Source organism: Trematomus bernacchii, unplaced genomic scaffold (assembly GCF_902827165.1).
Source record: "Trematomus bernacchii unplaced genomic scaffold, fTreBer1.1, whole genome shotgun sequence".
Classification (NCBI taxonomy): domain Eukaryota; kingdom Metazoa; phylum Chordata; class Actinopteri; order Perciformes; family Nototheniidae; genus Trematomus; species Trematomus bernacchii.
In genome coordinates, this window is record NW_022987778.1 from 236,765 (window position 1) to 260,623 (window position 23,859).

At 39.7% G+C, this 23,859-nt stretch overlaps 1 protein-coding gene across 1 annotated transcript; it reads right to left on the reverse strand.

Moving 5' to 3' along the window:
* Positions 1–613: 613 nt before the first annotated feature.
* Positions 614–19,344, reverse strand: tes (testis derived transcript (3 LIM domains)). The gene is made up of 7 exons (XM_034149137.1): positions 19,139–19,344; positions 11,547–11,632; positions 9,160–9,625; positions 7,681–8,733; positions 4,205–4,420; positions 3,101–3,259; positions 614–2,739 (listed from the first exon to the last, which is right to left on the reverse strand). Exons 1-7 carry the CDS (start codon positions 19,163–19,165, stop codon positions 2,548–2,550), a joined length of 2,199 nt encoding a protein of 732 aa, XP_034005028.1. The 5' UTR covers positions 19,166–19,344; the 3' UTR covers positions 614–2,547.
* Between the last annotated feature and the right edge of the window lie 4,515 nt (positions 19,345–23,859).

A 23,859-nucleotide genomic window follows, 5' to 3' on the forward strand; every position in this document is an offset into this window, starting at 1 on the left:
AATCCATGATATGGCGTTTCATCACCGCAGTATTTAGTTTAGACAGTAGCTGCCGGGTCCCGCATGAGCTCAGCCCCCTCCTTTTTTATTAATACATTTTTATTTATTTAAAGCTTTATACCCCAAATCAGCACTTTTGAAACAGGAAGTGAAATAGAGGGATATGAGGCATGGCTAGAATGGGTGATCTGTTTGGTATTTTGAGCAAAACACTTCATAGACATGTTTTTCATATATTTTTATATATCTGAGACCTATGCTATTGCCTAAAAATAGCATGATAGGTGACCTTTAAGCCTTGATTATATTTCACATCATTAATCCAAATCTGTAAAGTAACTAAAGGTATTAAATACATGTAGTGGAGTAAAAGTACACAATTTACCTCTGAACTGTAGTGGAGTAGAAGTATAACGTAGCATAACATGTAAATACTCAAGTAAAGCATAAGTACCTACAAATTGTACTAGTACCGAGTAAATGTACTAAGTTAGTTAAGTTAGGTGAAAACACATGTGGGGGCGGACCAAGGCTGTGAAGTGACTCCAATCAGCTGCTAAAACATAACTGTATTATTATATAGCAGTGATATGTGATCCTCAGAGCGTTGAAATGTGTCAAATTACATTTATTGCATTATTGGAAAAGTACATGGCACAAAAGAACAAAAAATAAAGAAACTCACGTCGTTTTTATTTATGGAAATGTCCAGTGATTTCCTGATTTCATCAAGTGTTTGGGTCCCATGTCATTATCCCTATACAACACATGTTCAGTGTTTATATTCACCAGTGGATGATCTACAATCTACATGGATGAAAATGTAAAAACAAACAAACACATTTTCTGCTCTCATTGGTTTGTTCAGCCTTTTTCCTTTTTTATTTTTACTCAATGATATATTTCTAACGAGCTCCTCGTCATGACGTATTTATTTAAATGTGTAATTCTTATCTGGACCAATCATTACAGAACTCTTTGTGGAAGTTAACGAAGATCCAACAACCAAACACAGCGTTTCTACAGCGCTTTTCAAGGATATATCTTGCAGTATAATTGGACTGAATTCGGTACAGTGATGCCAGTTCATGGGACAAAAGCTAATGCAATCTAACATCCTTACAATAAAAAATATCTCTGTGCACGTTCTTTATCCACATCAACATACACAAGCAGGACGGAGTTATAAATACCTTTCATACACCTGCTCATATAACCACTTAGTATTAGAGCCATTGTTCGGAAAGCAATACTTTATACTTGTGTACCTCCTAAACTGGTTAATGGTGGTGCATCATGGGAGGTTTTCATATAGTGTCAACCCAAAATACTATTTAATACTGCAATACGCACCCTATTGGATTATGTGTAAAGAAACATGTACTGTTATCAGTGTTGGGATGTTTCATTTCCAAAATCTCTCTAGTTACATTTCCTCAGAGAGCTTTTAATATCAAATATCATTACCATTTGATTTTAGTTTGATCTGAAATAAGATTAAGAAGCAAAGCAAACCTGGCAAATATTGCTCATCATATTACTGCATAGAGGAGAGATAGTATCAGTAGTTATTTTGTAGGAAGAACGCTCAAATGGTGGCAAATCAACAGTAGGTTCAATAGGAGCAGCACATTCAAAGACACAGGTTCAACATCAGGAAACTGGATCGTCTCCACTGACCAACACAAAATAAATCTCATCGGTATGAAAACAGTGCAAGAAAAGCAACAACAATGGAATAGTTGAGAGGAAATGACTGACAGACTTTGAAGTTTGTAATTTTTCTAATAAAATATGACGAAAACAATGTCATTGGATAACTCACAGGAGCGCTTTTTAATTATAAGCTTTGTTTTCTGCTCTCCCACTTCAAATATCTTGGTTTTATTTGCCTTTTCTCTACATATTTAAACTGAATTAGTTGAGAAAAAGCCAGATAACAAACTGGAAGGAAGACGTTTGGGTGATTTATCAATACTGTGATCTCCATTAACCGAAGGGTAAGAGCACCCTAACGTAAAATGCATTCATTATTATTACACGCCTCAACATTAGACGCATCAGGCACTGAATGGTAACACAACCACAGTCCATTTTGAAATGTATTTATCGTAAAGTTTGTAATTTTTCTAATAAAATATGACGTCCCTGACCAGAAACAATGTCATTGGATATCTCACGGGAGCACTTTTTAATTATAAGCTTTGTTTTGCTCTCACACTTCAAATACATGTGTTTTATTTGCCTTTTCTCTACGTATTTATACTGAAGTTGTTGAAAATAACAAACTAGAAGGTTGACGTTTGGGTGATTTATCAATACTGTGATCTCCATGAACCGAAGGGTAAGAGCACCCTAATGTAAAATGCATTCGTTATTATTATAATACGCCTCTATATCAGAGGTATCAGGCACTGAATGGTAACACAACACCACACAATCTCTCCCCACGTGCAGCCATGTTTGTTTCTGCTCTGAATCCATCTGAACGCTGCCTGGTTTCACGAGTGGTTTTGAGGGAAGATGGAGGGAGTAGTTCTGGCCGCTCTAAACCACGATTTTCTTCTTGCAGTCCACGGAGCAGAAGAGGAAGTTCTTCACGGCCATGAAGCGCTGGCCCACCAGACACTTGGAGCAGCCGGAGCACTTGAAGCACTGCGGGTCGGCGTGCCAGTGGAAGTCTCCGTAGGAAACCCTCTGGGCCTCGGGCTCCAAAGGGAGCTGGCAGGAGCAGCATGTCTGGGACAGAGGAGGGTGAGATGAGATTAGGGGGACAGCTTGTCGTTTAGTTTTGATTTTTTACGTTTAATATTGTTATTCTCAATAGTTTTTAGATAATGCAAGACCTACACTTAGGACAAAACATTACAAAACAGGCAACAACAACTAAGTTAGTAGGAATCAAACGATACAATTAAAGGCAACAGTTGAGCTGTAACCAAATGTGAGTGTTGTTATATCTGTTAGCCACATAACGTCGATATTTTACGTTTTTGCCAAATGTTACTATATTTTGAATTGTGGTAAAGGCAACAGCTTCCATAAACTTAACAATATATTCTATTTTTATAAACAAACACCCAGAGAAAGTCGGTCTCACCACAGCGTAGCTCTTCATGTAGCACGGCTGGCACACGGGTTTATCGTTCTCCATCACGTACGTCTCTCCGGCGAGGATACAGTCGCAATCAAAGCAGCAGAAGTGCTTCAGATGCCAGTTCTGACCCTCAGCCTGCGTGTACTCATTACTGAAGATCAGCTGTGGACAGACACAGGAAATAGGGATTAAAAAAGTGCTATGAACTTTAAAAACTAATGAATACATCCAAATCTCACGATAATTGTGCTGCAAGGAAAATCTACTAAACAAATACCTTCTAGAGACAAGGCAAGTTTATTTATACAGTCACAAATTACAGTGTGAGTTATGAAAAGTTAAGTGAGACTTCTAGCAGAATGTATTTTGGCCTTAAAATATACCGTGCTTTATGAACCAGCAGAATTATTTTAAATTAAATTATTTGACAGACAGGACATTAGTGTGAAGATCCTAAAACTTGAATGGTTTGATCCATTTTGTAAGTGTTAGTAAGGACTGGAGCAGCTCTGTACCACCTGCAGGGGTCTAACAGAAGTTTTAGTGGGTCCTGCTAAGTATAAATATATTTTAAAGGTCCCCTATTATACTGTTTTTCATCAATATATTATAGGTCTCAGATATATACAAACATGTCTCTGAAGTGTTTGGCTCCAAACACCAAACAGATCATTGCAGCATCCCATAATCCCCTCTGTTTCAGCCCTGTTTCAAAAGTGCTGATTCTCTGTCTGTTACTTTAGATGAAAATAAGGAGCCCCTCCCCACGCCCCTCTGAGAGATATTTGGTTACAAAGAACACAATGGTGCTCTAGGAGGAGATTCAGGTGATAAGGTGGGGGGGGGGGGTTACCTTGGTTGGTGATTGGCTAATGGTTACACAAGCCAAAACATCGTTATGACATCATAAAGTGGCCAAAATCTGATCAGCTCATTTTCAGACAGGTTTTTATATAAATGGATCAGGACAAAGAGAGAGAGAATCTTTGTTCCTGAAACTTTCAGAGTCTCTTTACACAGAGGGGACACATGTTGATGTAGAAGAGACATGAGAAAGTGGATTTTGCATAATAGGTGACCTTTAATAAGTAACAATGTTCTCCCCACCTCATCACAGCCTCCACAGCGCGGCTTCTCGCTGTCTCCGTAATGGCGTCCGCAGTACAGCTTGCCTTTCTTCCAGAAGTAGATCATGTCCACCAGCAGCTCGCTGCAGTTACAGCAGACGAAGCAGGCGGGGTGCCACATCTTATCGTATCCGGCGCGCTCTGCGTACACCGCCGGCTCGCCAACTCGCATCGGCTGCTGGCAGTGATTGCACGACTACAGAGGAGAGAAGAAGAAGAGAGGAGAGGATTTTAATTTGTGACGCTTCAGGAGCTCTAGTTAATCAATAACATGGTGCTTCACCAGGTGACAATAATTCCCATGTTTGATTAAGTTGAACCATTGAGTTGTGTGTCTCGTTGGTTTATGAAAGCCCAACATTTAAGGATGAATTATTGCTCAATTGTTTATCATATTTTTGATATTATTAATACATGAAGTTGTTTTAGTTACCTTTAAATTGGGCTGTTTTTTAAAAACTTTTTTCATAACCAAAAGGCCTAAGTCATGTAATAATCCGGCAGTGGCTCAGTCAGTAGGGGCTTGGACTGTGAGCCGTAGTGTCGCCGGTTCAAGTACCCCGAATAGACCTAAAATATGGAGTGTGGACTGCTACTTTGAGAGGTCCCAGTTCACCTCCTGGGCCCTACCGTGGTACCCTTGAGCAAGGCACCGGACTTTTGTTTTGTTCCTTTTAAATGTTATAACTAAAATGTTGTAGTCATGAAATAAAACATTTTTTCAGAAAACTTCCCAAAAAAAGGTTCCCAGAGTACATGTTGATATCTTTAAGTTGGTATTGTTTTTTAATAACTAAAATGACTAAGCCACGCTTTAAACAACAAAATGAATAAAACGAATAAAACAGACCATTTCAAGTGTGTGCATGTTGATGCCTTTAAAGTGCTTTGTTTGATCATTTTCTCATATTTGAAAAGATGGAAGGAGGGATTGTTTAGGATTTCTTATACATTTTATTCCACTATTTTTCTTTTTGTATTTACTTGCACTATTTTTTCTGTTTTTCTGTTTTATTGTGTTGCACTGTGGGAGGAGCCTGTGACCTAATATTTTCATTGTCATAACTACACTGTAGCCATCATGTACACATGACCATAAAAGCCTTGAACCTTGAAATGAGTTCAATTGAATGACTTGATTCAGGAGTTTGTAGTCCTATTTGAATACATTTGACACACAATGCCTGTTATATATGGAGCAACACTATCCGGAAAATTGCATGTACATAAAATAACACTGTGTTAGACAGCAGCTTCCTGTCCCCAAAATACTTATTCTTTCATCCCCTTTAATCATTACAAAGGATTTGTATGTACTTCCTGTACACAAAGGCCAGTATCCTTCTCTTTGAGTCCATTTCAAAGTCATGAAGGCCTCATTTGATCTGACATATCACATTTTATAAGGGAGCATTTGAAGTATCTGCACTCTATGAATGAAAAGGGCCCATTTTACTGCTTACAGAAGGCCACAGTGACCCTGGTGAGATTCATCAAGATAGCATGGCTGCTGGTGGAGCTAAGGGGAAGTCAGAGATAAGTAAAGTACATGGATGTGTTCAAGGAGAGAAGAGAGTGTTCCTGACATTGTGCAGTCACGTATAATGTGAGGAATTAATAAGGAGGAGGTTAAAGAAAGTAGAGAAATATCTTAAATCATAAGACTGCACACAGCAGGATCTAACAGGCGGCACATGGTGATGTTAAAAAAAACCTCTGTTAGTGACTCATGACCCAGAGTAAGAGCTGGTCTTACAGCTCCACCTGGTGTTGAGTTCAGGAACATCTTTGGGGTAATTAATAGTGGCAGTAATGCACTGTAACATCAGGTTTAATGTTGTTTATTTCCGTAATTAAAACCTGGTTGTAAAGACATCTCAAAAGTATGTATTGGACCTAGAGTGAAGTGCAACTATGCATTGTCAATTTGGTAAAAACAAAATAGTTTATTTGAGATATTTCTATTTATTGATTGTATTTTTTTGTTTGTTGATGCATATAATGCCATATATGATGTTTTTAAATGTTTTTTTGCCGATTGTAAATATTTGTTTTGTTTTCCTGACAAAGCAGACGTCTAATTCAAATACATCCAAATATTCAGTAAAAAAAAACACAAAAGATAACGGTCATTACATTTCATCTGGTGCTTATTATTTCCAAATGCTACGTCACAATAAAGCGTGTTTGCAACCAAGTGCAAAAAGTTCCCGATTACCTACAATTTGTATTATTAATCATTTGATTTCGTGGATCCACTTCAGCACAGCGCCCCTAGAGTACGAAAGGATTGACTGCTTCCTACTGAACTGTAGCCTCAACATAAGATCGTGTCCTCGCAACTTATTTTCATTGGTTAACTCAATAGGCGCTTTCACACCAAGTACTTTGTCGTACTTAGTTCTTCAGAACTTAGTTCATCAGAACTCTTTAATTCCTGAACTATCTAGATGATCGCCTTCACACCGGAATAAGTCCCTGGGGGAGGATTAGGCAAATGAAGCCGCTGACGTCACTTCTTCTTCTTCTTCTTCTACTTTGGGTTTACTGGCAGGCCGCAAACAACTTCACGGCGTATACTGCCACCCGAAGTCCCCGGCCGGAAGTCCCCGGAGTTGGGGACTGGCTTCAGTAGAAGCTGCTGGGACTCCCAGCAGCCGTTTGTGCGCTGGGCTAATGCTAATAATGCTAATGCGAGGAAAATAAAATGGCGGTGCCGGCTTCACAAAACCTTTTGGGAGTTTTACGGGGCGTGGTTTGCAATCCGCCCAGCCAATCAGAAATGGGAACCTTTTTCTCCCATGAAAGTACCTGCTCTCTAGCAGGGACTGAAAAGGGAGTGAAAAGGTTCACATGAACTAAATTCTAGTTCCGGATTTTTTTGGTGTGAACGCAAATTTTCGGAACTATATCAGAACTATACTGGGAAAAGTACTCCGGTGTGAAAGCGCCTATTGTATAATAAACAGGAATGATGTGGTAGTAAAGAAGAAGAATAATTGTTGCCTCTCTCTTTGGTTGTTATCAATATTAAACCATTTGAAAGAGTCCATTCAGTTCAATAATGGCACGTCTTAATATGATACAGTTTAACTCGCCAGGCTTCACTACATATTGTCTGTGTGCCTATTCCACTTTAGCGAAACAGTAGCTAGTTAAACTGTATCATATTAAGACGATACGACCATATTATCTGTAATCAGGAATCAGTAAAAAATATAAAGTTGGGCAATTATTATTTCTGAACAAGCTGTAAAGGGAAGGTTGAAAAAAAACGATGGGGGGAAAAAAAGTGCAAAATACCAAAAAGAAAGCATTTTAAAGTTTAAAAAAGTTGTAGAATCTGGAAATAGTATTTTTAAATACGTTATAATAATTTCAACCAATGATCTGGCCTTAATGTATACAGTTTCATTTAAAGTAGCAACGTGTTTGATAAATAAATAATCGACTTACGAAGGCCTGTTGTGGGAGTCCAGCCTGCTGAGATCCAGGAGCGCCCATCGCTCCTGAGCCGGGCCCTGGGAGGGCACCAGCAACACCAGAACCAGGAACACCAGCATATCCAGGAACACCGGGAGCACCAGCAGAACCAGGAGCACCAGCAGAACCAGGAGCACCAGGAACACCAGCATATCCAGCATAACCAGGAACACCGGGAACACCAGAAACCTCAGCATAACCAGGAACAGCGGCAGAACCAGGAACACCAGCAATACCAGCAGAACCGGGAACACCAGCATATCCAGCATAACCAGCAACACCGGGAGCACCAGCAGGACCAGGAAGACCAGCAGAACCAGGAGCACCAGCAGAACCAGGAGCACCAGGAGCACCAGCATAACCAGCAGAACCAGGAGCACCAGCAGAACCAGCAGAACCAGGAACACCAGAAGCACCAGCAGAACCAGGAGCACCAGGAAGACCAGGAGCACCAGCATAACCAGCAGAACCAGGAGCACCAGGAAGACCAGCAGAACCAGGAACACCAGCATAACCAGTAGCACCAGCATAACCAGGAACACCAGCAGAACCAGGAACACCAGGAGCACCAGCAGAACCAGGAGCACCAGCAGAACCAGGAGCACCAGCTCCTCTACCTCCTGCTCCAAAACCCACACCAACTCCAGGACCTGCATTCCCTGGCCCATAACCAGCTCCAGAACCATAACCAGCTCCAATACCAGGACCTCCAGCTCCAGCTCCCACTCCTCCCGGTCCATACCCGGCCCCTCCAGCACCGTGAGCCCCTCCAGCTCCTCCCCCGGCCCGAACCAGAGCCATCTCCTCGGGCAGGATGACGTCTGCCACGCCCAACGCCTCGTCCTTGTACTTTCTGACGAACTGCTGCATCTGCTTGACCTCGGCGGGGCTCAACTCGTGGCACTGGGCCGGGTCCTGGTCGTGTTCTGGCAGCTGGCGGGCCATCTGCTGCCGGCGGTACACGGCTCCCTCGGTACCGGCCACCGGACGCTTCTCTGCGGGGAGCAGCTCGATGTACCGCGCCGCCTGGAAGAGAGAGAGGGGGAAGAAATGGGAAGAATCAGAGATTGTGTGAAGGCCAGAGAGGTGAAGGGCTCAGACAGGAAGTTAAGGACCAATCAGAAAGAGACTGAGAGGAAATACTTGAACAAAAACGTGTTTAAAACAGAGGTTTGTGGTGAGAAAATGTGCAAAACAAGAGTACTGCAGATTCAGTAGCAGACTAAACAAACAGATACAGGACTTCCAGACGGACAGTATTACAATATTGCAAGCCATACCGCAATTGCACATTTCTTTCCAAATCTTGCAGCCCTATTTACTTTCTTCTATATTTTTCTTAAGATATTTAAAATGGCACTGTCGTATACATTAATATGTAATCAATTTAGGCACCCCTCCCATCAAAAAAAAAAGAAATCCGTCACTTCAGCCCACAGTTTGAACTCTTACCAGGTACTTATTGGCGACAGGTGGAGCCCACTCGTAGGTGACGGACATCATGGGCACGTCTCTGGGCACCGTGTTGGCTGAGGCGAGGCTGACGGTGACGGGCACTCTGTTGGCCTTCAGGGGCGTGAGGCTGGCTGCTGGAGGACGAACACCCCCTGATGAACCTGCAGCGCCCCTTGCTGGACCTGCAGCGCCCCCTGCTGGCTGCACAGAACCGGCGGTGGCAGGCGGGCGCACCACAGAAGAAGAGGAGGCGCCGGGCGGCACGATGTACGCGGTGCCGCTGCTGGGCATGGAGATGGTCACCATGTTGCCGCGGTAGCTGGGGACACCGTCCGTCTTCAGCTTGGCGATCAGGCCGGTGTACTTGGTGTCCTCGAACAGCTTCCCCACCTTCTTGTTCTCCTCAGAGATCATCTGCACGTTGTGCTCCGTCAGCCCACATTTACAGTTCCTGCAGATTTTCCTACGGAGAAAAAGTGTAAAATGTTAACGATTTTTTAAATGTTGACCAGTATGTTCAGTTATTTTTAGTGTGAGAGAAAGAATGCCTGTTTTTATTGCCTGTATGTATTGGTAACTGTCTCATGATTCAATATGTAAATTAACACAGGTTACAAAGTGTTTTACAGAGAGAACACAATTACTGTGTGTAAAGCGCATACATTTACAATCACAAACAGACGCATAAAAAAAAGTAATAGTTACTACCCAGATCATGAAGTTTTATTCTTGAATTGAAGCCTGGTTAATTGTAGAAACCTATTATTTTGCTTTGTATGTGTGGAATAAGCTTCTAACCCCTTAGGCTCACTTAACTGTGTTGTTATTCTTTTAAACAAACATATATATATTTTCTAACTTTAGAAACAACAATCTGTCTCAACGTTGCTACATTATTAGCACCAATGCAACAAGCTTAGTGTTAAATTAATATTGAAATATCTGCCCTTCTCACAAGCCTCAACACAACCTACCTCATATTTGCAGAGTAACGATGACATAATTTATGACTGCTCAGCATGCTTCAGCTTGAGCAAGAACACAGACTTCTCACTGCCATGAGATGCTTTTAAACCCAGTTTGTTTGTAAAGGTGAGAAGAAACCGACACAATGACAGCGTTTTATGTTCAGGGAAAAAATCTGGAAGCCCTGTGAAGTTTGTATACACTCAAGTGCTGCTATATTCACAACTACTATTACTATTACTTTAACTACGATACTATCTTAGCATCTTACACCACGTGATGATCAGTGGAATATTGAGACACCATTGTGTTCATGTACTTCCTCGTGCACGATATATTCAAAGTGGGCAACCAGTCATGACAACAGCTGTACTATAGGAATACAAATCCAAAGGGGAAGGTCAATGGTAATTTATTCGTGTGAAATTATGAATAAGCAGCAGTTTTACAGTTTTGGAGATGAGGAAAGCCTTTGTGTCGCTGTTGGACTGTAACGGCTCCACATTCCTGTCTGAGTGTCCCACGGTGTGCTGGGGGGGGGGGGGGCATCAGGGCACATGTTTCTGTCTTCAGGGAGACTAACCAAGTGTGGACGATTGTTCAGAGAGAACAGTAAGCCATGAGCCACTGGTCCTAATAATTGAACGTATTGTGATGGAGGAAGCAAGACAGAGGACTCTGGGTAGTCTGTCTGTGCACAGTCCAAGGTTTTTTCCAAATCTTGCAGCCCTATTTACTTTCTTCTATATTTTTCTTAAAGTGGACCTATCATGCTATATTTGAATAATATAGTGTAGGACCATACATATATAAGGCATATTTATACTTTTTTTTTTTCAAAATACCAAACAGATCATGCATTTTAGCCATACCTCATTTCACTCAATTTGACATTTTTTAGCTCTGTGTTTGTAAGGGCAGATAAGGGCAGAACAGCACCACCTACAGGCCTGGCATATGTACTACAGCGTCTCCAGCGCTTTCGAACGGCAATGGCCGTGGCTGTCTCCTCCTGATTGGTGGAGTTGGCCCAATAGCCGTAGCGCCACTGTTCTGACTTCAGGACAGTGTTCAAATCTGGATCAGTTTTTATCAGATCCGTTGCAGCCCCTTTTTTAGAGATTTGGGTATGGAGGAAAATAGAGAGGGTTGTGTTTTCTGACACTTGGTGAGTTCCCTGGAACACCGGGGACACATATTCATGTATAAAAGACGTACAAAAGTGCATTTTGCATGATAGGTCCCCTTTAAGATATTTAAAATGGCACTGTCTTATACATTCATATGTAATCAATAAAAATATTCATCACTCATATTCGAATACCTGAATCAGCCCTGGAAGCTGCTCATGTTAAATTGGGATAGAGAGTGATGAGCCACAGTCACATTTCATGCTGCTTTTGAACAGCTGTACTAACCTCCAGAAATGCAGGTCGAAGCCTTCACACTTGTCCTTGCATTTCAAACAGGAAGCTCCGGCACCAAACTCGTGGCCGAGGGTCATCTGTGAACAGAGAACATGAGGGAGATTAGGAGCCATCACAGATGAGTTTAGACTGCTTCACTACACAGACGGAAATACTGAGCTTCCAGTAGAGCAGGGCAAGCAGCTGGGATTATGAAAATACAAACTTCAAGAGGCTGCAAAGTAGAACAACTTCAGATTTAGAAGCATAATGTTAGAGAAGCACGATCATATGTTTGTTTGTTTTGTACCAGGGAAAGCACAGGTGAAACCATCGCTCTGTTTATGAGTTGGATTTTGGATTATTGGAGTAAATGAAGTGAACAAAACAACGTTCTGGACAAAAACCACCTCAGATACTCAGAGACAGTTTCATCCCTCAGGCCATAAGACTATTAAACACATTAGCTTTGTAAAGTGCTAAACATGGGTCTGTTTGCATCCAATTTATATATCTATGTATGTATCATATTCTATTTATGTGTATATACTTCTAGCACTATTTCTATTTGATTTGTATTTACTTACAACATTCTCTTGCACTATTTTATTTCTGTTCTGTTATTTCCTTCACAATTTGTATTGGTTTTATTTGTTTTATGTCCTATTCATGGTGCACTGTTGGAGGAGCCTGTGACTTAAGTGTTTCCATTGTCATATATACACTGACAATTGTAGATATTAAACAATTGTCAAAGATAAAACTGAGGTAATGGTTTTTGGAGCCAAGGCAGAACGTATACAAGTTAGCGCTGAGCTTTAGTCTGCAATGTTCAAAACAACAGATAAAGCCAGAAATGTAGGTGTAGTCATGGACTCTGACCTGAGTTTCAACAGTCACATTAAAACAGTTACTAAATCAGCCTACTATCACCTAAAGAATATATCTAGGATTAAAAGACTAATGTCACAGCAGGATTTGGAAAAACTTGTCCATGCTTTTATCTTCAGTAGACTGGACTACTGTAATGGTGTCTTCACAGGTCTCACTAAAAAATCTATTAGAAAGCTGCAGCTGATTCAGAACGCCGCTGCTCGAGTCCTCACTGACACTAAGAAAGTGGATCACATCACTCCTGTTCTGAAGTCTTTACACTGGCTTCCTGTGTGTCAAAGAATAGATTTCAAAATATTGTTGCTGGTTTATAAAGCTTTGAATGGTTTAGGCCCAAAATACATTTCTGATCTCCTGCTAAATTATGAACCATCCAGATCTCTCAGGTCTTCAGGGACTGGTCAGCTTTCTGTCCCCAGAGTCAGAACTAAACATGGAGAAGTTCAGTTATTATGCTCCAAATATCTGGAACAAACTCCCAGAAACCTGCAGGTCCGCTGCAACTCTTACTTTTAAATCCAGGCTGAAGACTTTTCTTTTTGTCGCCGCTTTTAATTGAACTATTCACATCTTAAACTGCACTGTAACTTTTATTATCTTTGCTTTTTATCTTTGCTTTTAAATGAGTGTTTCTAGATATCATTTTATGATATGTTTCTTAATGCTCTTAATGTCTTTCATTTTTGTAAAGCACTTTGAATTGCCTTGTGTTGAAAGGTGCTATATAAATAAACGTGCCTTGCCTTACACTGGAGCTACTGTGCACAATAAAGCTTTGAATCTTGAATGAATGTTGTATCTTCTTGCCTTGACATTGGATCATTATTCCCTGCGTCAGATTTGCTTTCTGGTGCCTCAGCGGCAGTTTTAGTTTAAGTTATTGTTCTGTTATTTCTATATTTTGACCGCTACACAAAGAAATCTATATAGTACATTAATGTGGAGGGAACATTGAAATGGTAGAAAAAGTAAAATGCCATCTGAAAGGGACTAGCCGACAAATAAAATTCACAAGATCCAGAGACGTTTGAGTAAAAATAGCCAAAAGTGAAAGATAAACTTGGTGGAAAAACGAAATTAAAAGTCACTTATCATTTGGGCTGGGAGGATTTGTGATCAAAACAAAAATGCCATTAGAGACATTTTAAAATTTCTCTTCAATTTTCTATAAATGGAGTCATTTTTATGATCCAGTTTCTATCTTCTGTCCTGCATTATTTCCCCAGTCTTCAGAGTCAAACAACGTCGACCTTAAGCCCTTACGGCTGTTTACGACCATATATGGACATCTATTCAAAGCTGCTGAAAGCCTCATGGGACCCCGGCAGGCAGCGCTTTGTCGGAGACGTTTTGACCCAAAAGACTCGTCTCACTACTGAGGAATGCAGACCGTGACTCCTGTTTCTAACGGCAACGTCCATATTTCAGGCTCCGTGACACCTCCTTTCCTCCTGTGGGGGCCATGCAGGAGCAGGATAATGGAGTCTCGCAGCTAGATTTGTTATGGTAACTGAACTCGTAAACACATAGAGAATTTAACGATCATTTATCGTCCTGATGGGGACAGGGCTGCACAACAAAATGCAGCTCAACAAGAAAGACAAGACAAAACAGTACTGCATTCCTGAAGTGAAATATTTAAAATGGCATCAGGGGAAATAAATCTGAGTGAAGTTGCACAGTTGTTATACTTATTTCCAAACCTTTTCTTGACAGTTTTCTATCACACACTTGGGATATTTTCTGTTTATGATCCTGATCTGATACTAACGTTTTCTAGCGAATCAAAACAAGACATCCTATTTTTGATTTATTGTATAAAATGGGCTAAATAGAGTCATTAAAAGGTAGGGTAGGTAAGAATGGAGAAACCAGCTCGAGTGTGCTAGAATTTGAAAGTACACAACCGGAAAAAATCTGCCTCTTCCTTCAGACTTCCTTACAGAGCCCCTCCTCCAACACACACGAACGCGCACATGACCAATGAGGGCACGAGATAAGTTTGTGCACAGATGGAAGGCTGACAGGCAGGTAGGCCATCCAGTTATTTTAGCCGGGCCGGCTCAGATGATTGGTCGTGCTTTTTACAGTACTACGGCTTCCACAGATGACATTTTTTTTATGTATTTATTGTCAAAGCATTTAATGTATTCATTGCTATCGGGATGTTAAGAGCATTCCATGGAATATAACAAAAAGTGTTTCTGAAGTGAATTACCTACCCCACCTTTAAACCTGGAAATTTGTGATAAAAGATTTTTGTGAACAAGATTAGAAATGAAAACTTTAGGTGCTAGGAAGATTTTGATTCTTGTTGCAACAAATGTTAAAGTCTTGAACTCCATCTTGCTTGCAAAGTCTGTCATTAGCCATCTTCAGAGAAAGTACGGTGTTCATTTGACCTCACTCTGCACGAGAGCTACAGATAAAAACCTCACATTCAAAAGGAAGTGTTTGGATTTCAAGCCAGCCGAGCTAAGTGTTCACTCGTACTGGAAGTCTAAATATTTGTCTCGGGTCTGAAGACGCCTGCCCATGTTTGGCTGAGGTCACTCAGGGTGTGTGTTTCCTTGGAACTGAGTTTCACAAACTGCATTAGAAGCTGATATTAATCAGTGGGGTTGTATCGTGACTAATAGGATGAATGATTACAGTGACTCTGCAAAGACGTTGTTCAGACACACAGCTCCGGTCTGATGAGTCACTTTGCTGCAGAAGGCCTGAGCTGCAGACCAGCTGGAAACACTTTGGAGACGTTTTAATTTTATGTCAGCAGGTCACCTTAACTCCGACCACAACACCTAATTTCTACAATAATAAAAGGAAGCCAAATCACCCATTTTGGAACTTTTACTTTTCTAACTCTACTGTCATTTGAGTTGCCTTGCATCTACGCAATGCCTACATCATTGTATTTCAAGCAGAGTATAGTGGTATTAATCCAGCCCAACAATTTAATAACCGTTGTTTCTATATTTTAAGTAGCGCGTCCTTAGTTTGGTTTTACTGTAATACTCATAAACGTATAATTAAATTATCTTAACAATGAGAGCTACATTATCTCTACAATACATAGATTAAATATATTTTACTTACTAATACATTACATCGTCTTTTAACACAAACTCCTCTAACCATAAATGCCTTTTTTTTTTAGACCCTTAATGTTGTTTTGGAGACAATTTGGTGATGATTTTAAATGTTTCATGTTACACTTTTTGTGACTGTTTGCAAAAAAAGGTCCTACAGTGCAAGTAGTCCAACAGGGTTATCCAAAGCAAACACAATTAGATCACCCGTCGCTAATTTTACCTCAAAATTAAGCATATGGCAACCTTAAGTGTTAAGAGTTGAAAATTATTTCAAATTAGGTCAAACAATGTGAGGAAATGTACCAAAAAGCACTTCAATCTAACAGACAGGGTTCATACACTTTTTCACCAATTTCTCTCACTTCTCCATGACCTTTACCTAATTTTCCATGACCAAAAACATTACTCTTTCTCAGCGGTACCACTGAAAATGGTTTATTTTAACATGGAACAGGAAAATAAGGTCTGCATATGAAACATGTTGTGCCTATCTAAAACAAATCCAATAGTTGGCTTACTAGCTTCTACACGCTAAAGCAGCTAAAATCTCTCACCAGCAAAATACCTCGACAGTTAAATGCCATTTTATGTTTCATTACTATACGATACAGTATTTATTATCATTATAGTATTACTATTTCGGCGATTAGCTAAAATATAAATTATATTTGATGCAACTTTAGTTACATTTCCATGACTTTTCCAAAACTTTGGGAAAAATATTGTTTTCCATAACTTTTCCAGGGCCTGGAATTTGCATTTTGAATTTCCATTACTTTTCCAGGTTTTTAATGACCGTAGGAAGGAACCCTGAACAGAGTGTTCTTGAGTTCCCAGCCTGTACAGTGCGCTCCTTGTCACAACTCATTACCTCAGCCTTGTTTTTTGGAAGCAGCATGAGCCTAATTGAGCATAATATTACCTAAACACACATGGTGCTTGTCTGGTTACAGTTTGACAGTAATTGCACCCCCCAACACTTCTCCCCTCAGGGTCATCCGGCTGATCAGACTCACTCTCCAGCAGCAGATTCATGTATATAGTAAACACAAGATGTATGGGCTGTTATTGGGGTTGACTTGATTAAGTTAAAGGCAGGCTTCACTGACCAGCATCCAAGTATTCAGATCCTTTACTTAAGTACAAGTGCCAATCACTTATTACAACAATTCTCCCTTATAGTAAAACTCCTCATTCAAATGATCAGTCAAGTAGAAGTAAAGAAGTATTATCAGCAAAATGTACTTAAATTAACAAAAGTAAACTCACTCAGCAGAGAAATTCATTACGTTTGTCATATATTTTGACTTATGGTATGATATTACATGACGTTTAATATTGTTGCATGAAGTAGTGTTTTATTGCTGTCGACAAACAAAGGTCTGATACACTTTACAACTGTCTTTTTTAACTTTTATTCCTAATATGTTGGATTCTCTCACCTTAAAGAGGACATATCGTGCTTATGTTCAGGTGTATATCAGTATGTAGTGTCTCTACTTTAAAGAGTCCTCTCCTGCTGATGTTCAGGTGTATATCAGTATGTAGTGTCTCTACTTTAAAGAGTCCTCTCCTGCTGATGTTCAGGTGTATATCAGTATGTAGTGTCTCTACTTTAAAGAGTCCTCTCCTGCTGATGTTCAAGTGTATATCAGTATGTAGTATCTCTACTTTAAAGAGTCCTCTCCTGCTGATGTTCAGGTGTATATCAGTATGTAGTGTCTCTACTTTAAAGAGTTCTCTCCTGCTGATGTTCAGGTGTATATCAGTATGTAGTGTCTCTACTTTAAAGAGTCCTCTCCTGCTGATGTTCAGGTTCATATCAGTATGTAGTGTCTCTACTTTAAAGAGTCCTCTCCTGCTGATGTTCAGGTGTATATCAGTATGTAGTGTCTCTACTTTAAAGAGTCCTCTCCTGAAGTAGGGAAATGTCAGCAGGCATATGAATACATGTTGGCTTTATTGAGAGTTCCTTGACTTTGTTGTTTAGTGATCCTGCCCCTGACAATACATGACTGCCTAAAAAAAGATCAAATAAGTCACAATGGCTGGTTAAAGCCTTAAATTACACACGTTGTGAGTGGTAAACTATATATTAGTGTCATGCCACACATGCAGAGTAGGCATCATTGTGTGCTTCACCCACTTTTAATTGACAGTTTGGCTCTAGACGTAAGCAAGACTCACTGCTTTAAGTAAACTATGACACACACACACACACACACACACACACACACACACACACACACACACACACACACACACACACACACACACACACACACACACACACACACACACACACACACACACACACACACACACACACACACACACCACACACACACACACACACACACACACACACACACACACACACACACACACACACACACACACACACACACACACACACACACACACACACACACACACACACACACACACACACACACACACACCTTCTGTTACCCCTGCAGGAATATGAACTGCCCTCCCACTGCTGACAGCCATCTGCAGGTCTATGCACGGATACAACAACTCGTGCAAACATTATTAGCAACAAAATCTGAAGGGGAACTGGCTCTCAAAACAACAACTTCACAGGGAAAACTTAAAGCACATCGCAAAGTAGATACACTCTAAATATCATAAGAAGACAAAGCAGACTTAAATCAGAAGTATGCAAACAATCCAAAGCATGCAACATGCCCAAGATCAAATATCTGATCTTAAATGCATGAACATCCAAACTCTGTAGCATGTTGCAAATATAGTAAGTTAAAACCAACACTTTCATAAAACAACAGTCACATTTCAATCCACATTGCAGACTAGATAACTCTTAGTCCTAAAACGCATGACCAAATTCCATTAAATATTCGTCTAATTGTATATCCAGTTGCTTAATAAGCTCAAGTTTATGAAGATAATTACATCCATTCACATATTATAAGCACTACTGAGAGTAGGTCTACGATTCGGCATCTGTATGATACAAACAGCACCTCTCAATCTTTGGTTAATTGACTTTTTCTACTGGTTGCATTTCACTGTCAATATGAATCAGTGTCCGGTATTGAGCAATGCGCACTGATACCAAAACACTTCACTTCACATCACTTTTGTATAAACTGCAAGATTTTCGTGTACAACATCCATGCCGAAGTGTGCCATAGCTTATATTGTTTTGCTGAATAAGATTTAAAATGTCTAAAAGCGTATGAGATTTGTTAAAACGTAATGTGACACATAGTAGTCCACATTTCCAATGCAGTTTGGTGTGAAGTGTGTTCAAGTGGGAAAAGTAGTTCTAAAAGGGTTTGCTAAGAAAGAAGGGAACAACTTAAGTTTTGCAAACCAGTCAACCAGTTATTGTTTATCTTATATATAAAGATGTAGTGGATACGTGTTGTTTGGAGTATTTAAATGTGAGTTTAATCAGTGAAAATGCAAAGACTTGGCTGTGGAAAAAGTTCTAAATGAAAGAGGAAAACTAAAGTAGAAAGTCTCTCTGCGATACTGTCACTTTTCTCGCCACCTGCCCGGGTTCGGCACACCTTTTCAGGGCGTTCCCCGGTCAGAGAGAGATACGGAGAACACCGGGGGGAATCTTACCTTCTTCACTTCCTTCTCTATCTCCATGTTTGTGTCTTTTTTTCCAGGAGTCCACTCGGTCCAGAAGAGGAGCCCAGACGAGCCAAAACTAAAACAAACTGTCAAAATCTTAAACTGAGAGAAAAGGGAGCAGAAATCATGAAGCGCCCGGTTCACTCTCCGGTTTTCCTCGGAGGTCCTGCTCCAGTCCGCACTGGTGGTGTCAAGTAAACTACATTAACAACATGGCTTCCGGTCAAAGCTTTCAACATAAAACTCGTGTTCGAATTGTTTACATACGGGTACCTACAGTAATGAAAAATGTGACAGTGTAACAGCCGTAGCAGACACAATGTTTATATCGTCTGAACATATATGTTAATTTGTAATAATACATATAGAGAGGCGAAGTCCCTCCCTTTCCGGGGGACCTCCATGGGACCTTATTTCGGAAAAGTTATGCATTGAAGTCAATGGCGAGAGAAAGATTATCTTTCGATCCCGTTTGAATTGTGCCACGAATTACACATATGATGTTTGTCAATTTAAAAGATAATTTTGCAAGTCAAACAAATTAAAATGTGTCGTAAAAATGTGAAGTAACACTTTTTTTGTGTGAAACCGCTCAATGAACTACATCTCCCGTCTCGCACCACACACCAAGACGGCCGTCACGTTGGCACATTTCACTTCTTTCTTTCAGAATGAGGCGAAAAGTATTAAAAGAGGTGAAAATCACTACAAGTCTGGGCATGTTGAGAGCTGTACATACACACAAGGGGAGTTAGTCGGTTCCGTAAGAGCCAGCATGCGGGACCGGGATTCTGGGATTTGTAGTCTTTCTAGTTGCGTATTTTTCATAGTCTTATATTTCAACAGTTTTACGACAAACTGTGACTTTTTTAAGATTGACAAACATCATATGTGTAATTCGTGGCACAATTCAAATGGGATCGAAAGATAGGTTTTCTCTCCCCATTGACTTCAATACATACTTTTTCCGAAATAAGGTCCATGGGTCGGAAGTAGATGGGCGGGACTTCGCCTCTCTATAATACATTACATTTTTGGTAACTTTTGTACTTGTTTTTTTTTGGAAGAGAAAGACTTTAAATTAAAAAAGCAGTGTAAAAGGACAAATTGTGCCCATGTTTATGACACAAAAGTTGCAAAATTAAAAAAATTAAATGAATAGAACTACTAATTCTACTTAAAAAAATAAATACATATTTATCATATGAAATTAATGATAATATATAGAGTAAAATCTTATTATTTTGGTAATAAAAGAACAACATTAATGATTTGGGTAGACAAAGAACACTGTGTAACACTGTATTTATTCGGAGAAGGTTCCGCAGCCTCCGCTCGAGCTCCACCAGGCTGATGGTCCTGGACTTTAACCCCCCCCCCCCACACACAACCTTCCCTCATCCTTCCCTCATCCAGCACCAGTCACTTTTCTGCCCATCTCCGCTGCTACTGCACTGAAACTGTACTTTGAACATTTTTCTATTTTGCACAAAAAATACTTGCATTAATGTTAATTCATGTTCTGTGGACTGTGTTTTTAAATATATTATTAAACCAGCACTTATTAATACTATTACTTAGTTGTATACCCCGTTTATCTAGGCCCTTTCTTGTATCTTTTATGTATATATGTCACACTGTGGGACTGCGGGAAACGGTATCTGGAGATTTCTGTATGTATAACACATGTAGACATTTTTTACTTTGACTTTTGACTTTGACTTTATGACACAAAAGTTGCATAGTACTTGAAAATAAATGAATATAAGCACCAGACTTCATTGAGTGTTTTTAAAGCTTGTTTTGTCTAAAAGTTACATATTGCAATGTTTTTAACTTGAAGACAAAGGTAAATGTGTTAAATATCAACACAGAAATGTGTAAATCAAATACAGGGATCTGAAAAAATGTGCAAATGTAGCTCTACATTTTTAGTGAAGATACTGTTGTGTTGCAGCTATTATACATCCATGTGTTGTAGTTTTTGTTTTCATTTTACATTGCAGATCAAGTGTCCTTACTTCCGGTGAAATGTCTACATCCTCTCTCCAGCTTGACTCCGATCTCACTCTGGAGGTCCCGTTCACTTTTCATTGATTTTCAGCGGGGCGACGTCCGCCATGATAGATCTTCATATTGACCAATAGGAATAGAGGATGCGTGAACTAGAGCACAAAACGACCAATCAGAGAGCAGCAAGGGCGTGTCCTTGTCATAACAAAGGACGTGTTAGTATTGTGACAGAATCAACCTGCTTTAGTGCTGATTCAAGATGTGCTGTTTTCTCTACCATATAATTTACTTGTTATTGTTCTTATTATGATTTTATGAGTTTTTAAAAAGGCTTGTTATAAACACATATGTAAAATCAGTGGTAAGGTTTGTCTTTGTTTTAAAAAAATACAGTTTTTCATTGAACAAGTAGGTTTGGCTACTCATTGGAAAGTCGATGCACACATGGGATGTTTTCTTGTCCGTAATGAAATGGCTGTAAAACATGTTGCCTCAGTGACAGGAAACAATGTGGTTAGCAACTTCCTGTGTGAACTAGTGATGTGTCGGTCGCGAACGAGCCGGCTCAAAGAGCCGGCTCTTTTAAGTGAACGACGGGAGCCGGCTCGCGCCCGCGAACGAGCCGTTTTTTTTTGTTATTTTGTTGTTGTTAAGTAATACAAGACAGAATGATATGATGATCTCCGCGCTACAGCTGCTCCGTGCATGCATGCAGTGACATGTAATATCCAAGGATTAGAGACTGTTGGATGCTGCTGTTTTGAGCATTGCAATACATTTATTTTTATTATGTTTTTTTATGATTAGAGACGGTTGGATGCTGCTGTACTGAGCATTGCAATATATTTATTTTCACTATGTTATTTATTTATGATTATCCTTGGGCTCGGCAAAGATTTGATGTCAGCTGTTGCTGTCTTTTTTTCTATAGTTAATACTGAAATAGAGCCCTGCTGTTTAGTCAGGGCCTTTTCTTTAAATATAATTTTAAAATGTCGATAGAGTAGCCCATTTTTTAAAATGTCTATGCTTAAGTTTTTATCTCAATCTCAATCTTTATTTATTTATATAGCACATTTAAAACAACCTTCAGTTGACCAAAGTGCTGTACAGGCAATAAATATTAAATAACACAATGGGAGTACAATAATAAAACAATAATTAAAAACATGATAAAAAGCACAATAACTAGAAAAATATTTTTTTAAAAAACACATACAAATGTAAAAATGTAATGTTCAACTAGTATTAAAAGCCAGTGCAAAGAGGTGAGTTTTTAGCTGAGATTTAAAAAGTTCAATAGACTCAGCAGTCCGGATATGTACTGGGAGGCTGTTCCACAGTCTAGGAGCTGCAACACTGAAAGCCCTGTCACCTCGGGTTTTGTTATAGGTGTTGCTATCTGCTTTGTGTAGCGTGGTTCGACAAGCAAGTCTGTGCATTCATTGGGTGGTATCAGAGAGATACAAGGGTCTGTAAATGCAATGAAAACAATTGGCCACAGCAAATAATTGATATTAAACATGTCATTTTTACTTTTGAATACTTCCGTACAAAGGATGTATTGAATAATTTAAGTGATATGTGTACACATATAAATCATTAGTCAAAACAAGGCTACATTTGATTGAATTATAAAAGGTATAATATGTGGTAAACTGAAGAGCCGTTTGGGAGCCGAAAGAGCCGGCTCTTCTTGGTGAGCCGAGCCAAATGATCCGGCTCACCAAGAAGAGCCGGAATTCCCATCACTAGTGTGAACTGCAGCTGGCCTTCTTAAAGGAAACAACACTGTCACACCCTGACAGGTCAGAGGTTTTATCTGTCAAGGGGCTGGGTGTGTGTGTGTGTGTGTGTGTGTGTGTGTGTGTGTGTGTGTGTGTGTGTGTGTGTGTGTGTGTGTGTGTGTGTGTGTGTGTGTGTGTGTGTGTGTGTGTGTGTGTGTGTGTGTGTGTGTGTGTGTGTGTGTGTGTGTGTGTGTGTGTATGGCTTTTTTTTAGCAACACTTAACATGACTGTAACGTGTGGTCTATTCAGTCTGGTATGGACATCTGTAATACAGAATATAAACTCTCAGACAGCTGTTTTACAACATATCTAGAGCTTTGTCATTTTGTCATAACTGACAAAGGTAGCAGACTCAAACAAATGGGCGTTAATGACACTTCATAGCGTGTTTTTGCTCCTATTATAGTAACTAGTTTGCTTCTTACAGCAAAGGTTTTTGATATCAGTCTTGATGCCAGTTTACATTTTAGTAAGTAATATAGCAGTGTTGAAAACCTTGCAGACTTATTCCCTGCAGCCAAAAACAAAAACATAATCCAAGACTTTTCAAATAGTCATTACATTATCTATCATTTGTATTTTTTAATGTGTAAAAGTTCTGTATGCTTGTTATGTTTAAAGCATAACTGTGTTAACTTTCAAGTTGGACAATGTTTACAACAACTATTTATTATATATATATTTTTGCCAAATCATCTTCAATTAGACATATGGTTTTATTGGAAACAGAAATGTAACTCATGGCTTCAAATACAACTGCTATATATCTGCTCAAATGTTTTATTTGATGTATGTAACAAGAGGCTGTAGAGCAATACATATATCTTGACCACCTATTTCAGCAGACACGAATACATCAGAATAAGGAAGTATAATATTATCAAAATGCTGTTTCACTGTGACGGAAA

Coding starts and splice junctions, on each gene's coding strand:
- tes (XM_034149137.1), bottom strand. CDS start 19,165: ATGGAGATAGAGAAGGAAGTGAAGAAG. Junction 8,734..9,159: donor CTGTCGCCAATAAGTACCTG/GTAAGAGTTCAA, acceptor TCTCTCTTCCAG/GCGGCGCGGTACATCGAGCT. Junction 3,260..4,204: donor GCTGTGGAGGCTGTGATGAG/GTGGGGAGAACA, acceptor GTCTGTCCACAG/CTGATCTTCAGTAATGAGTA.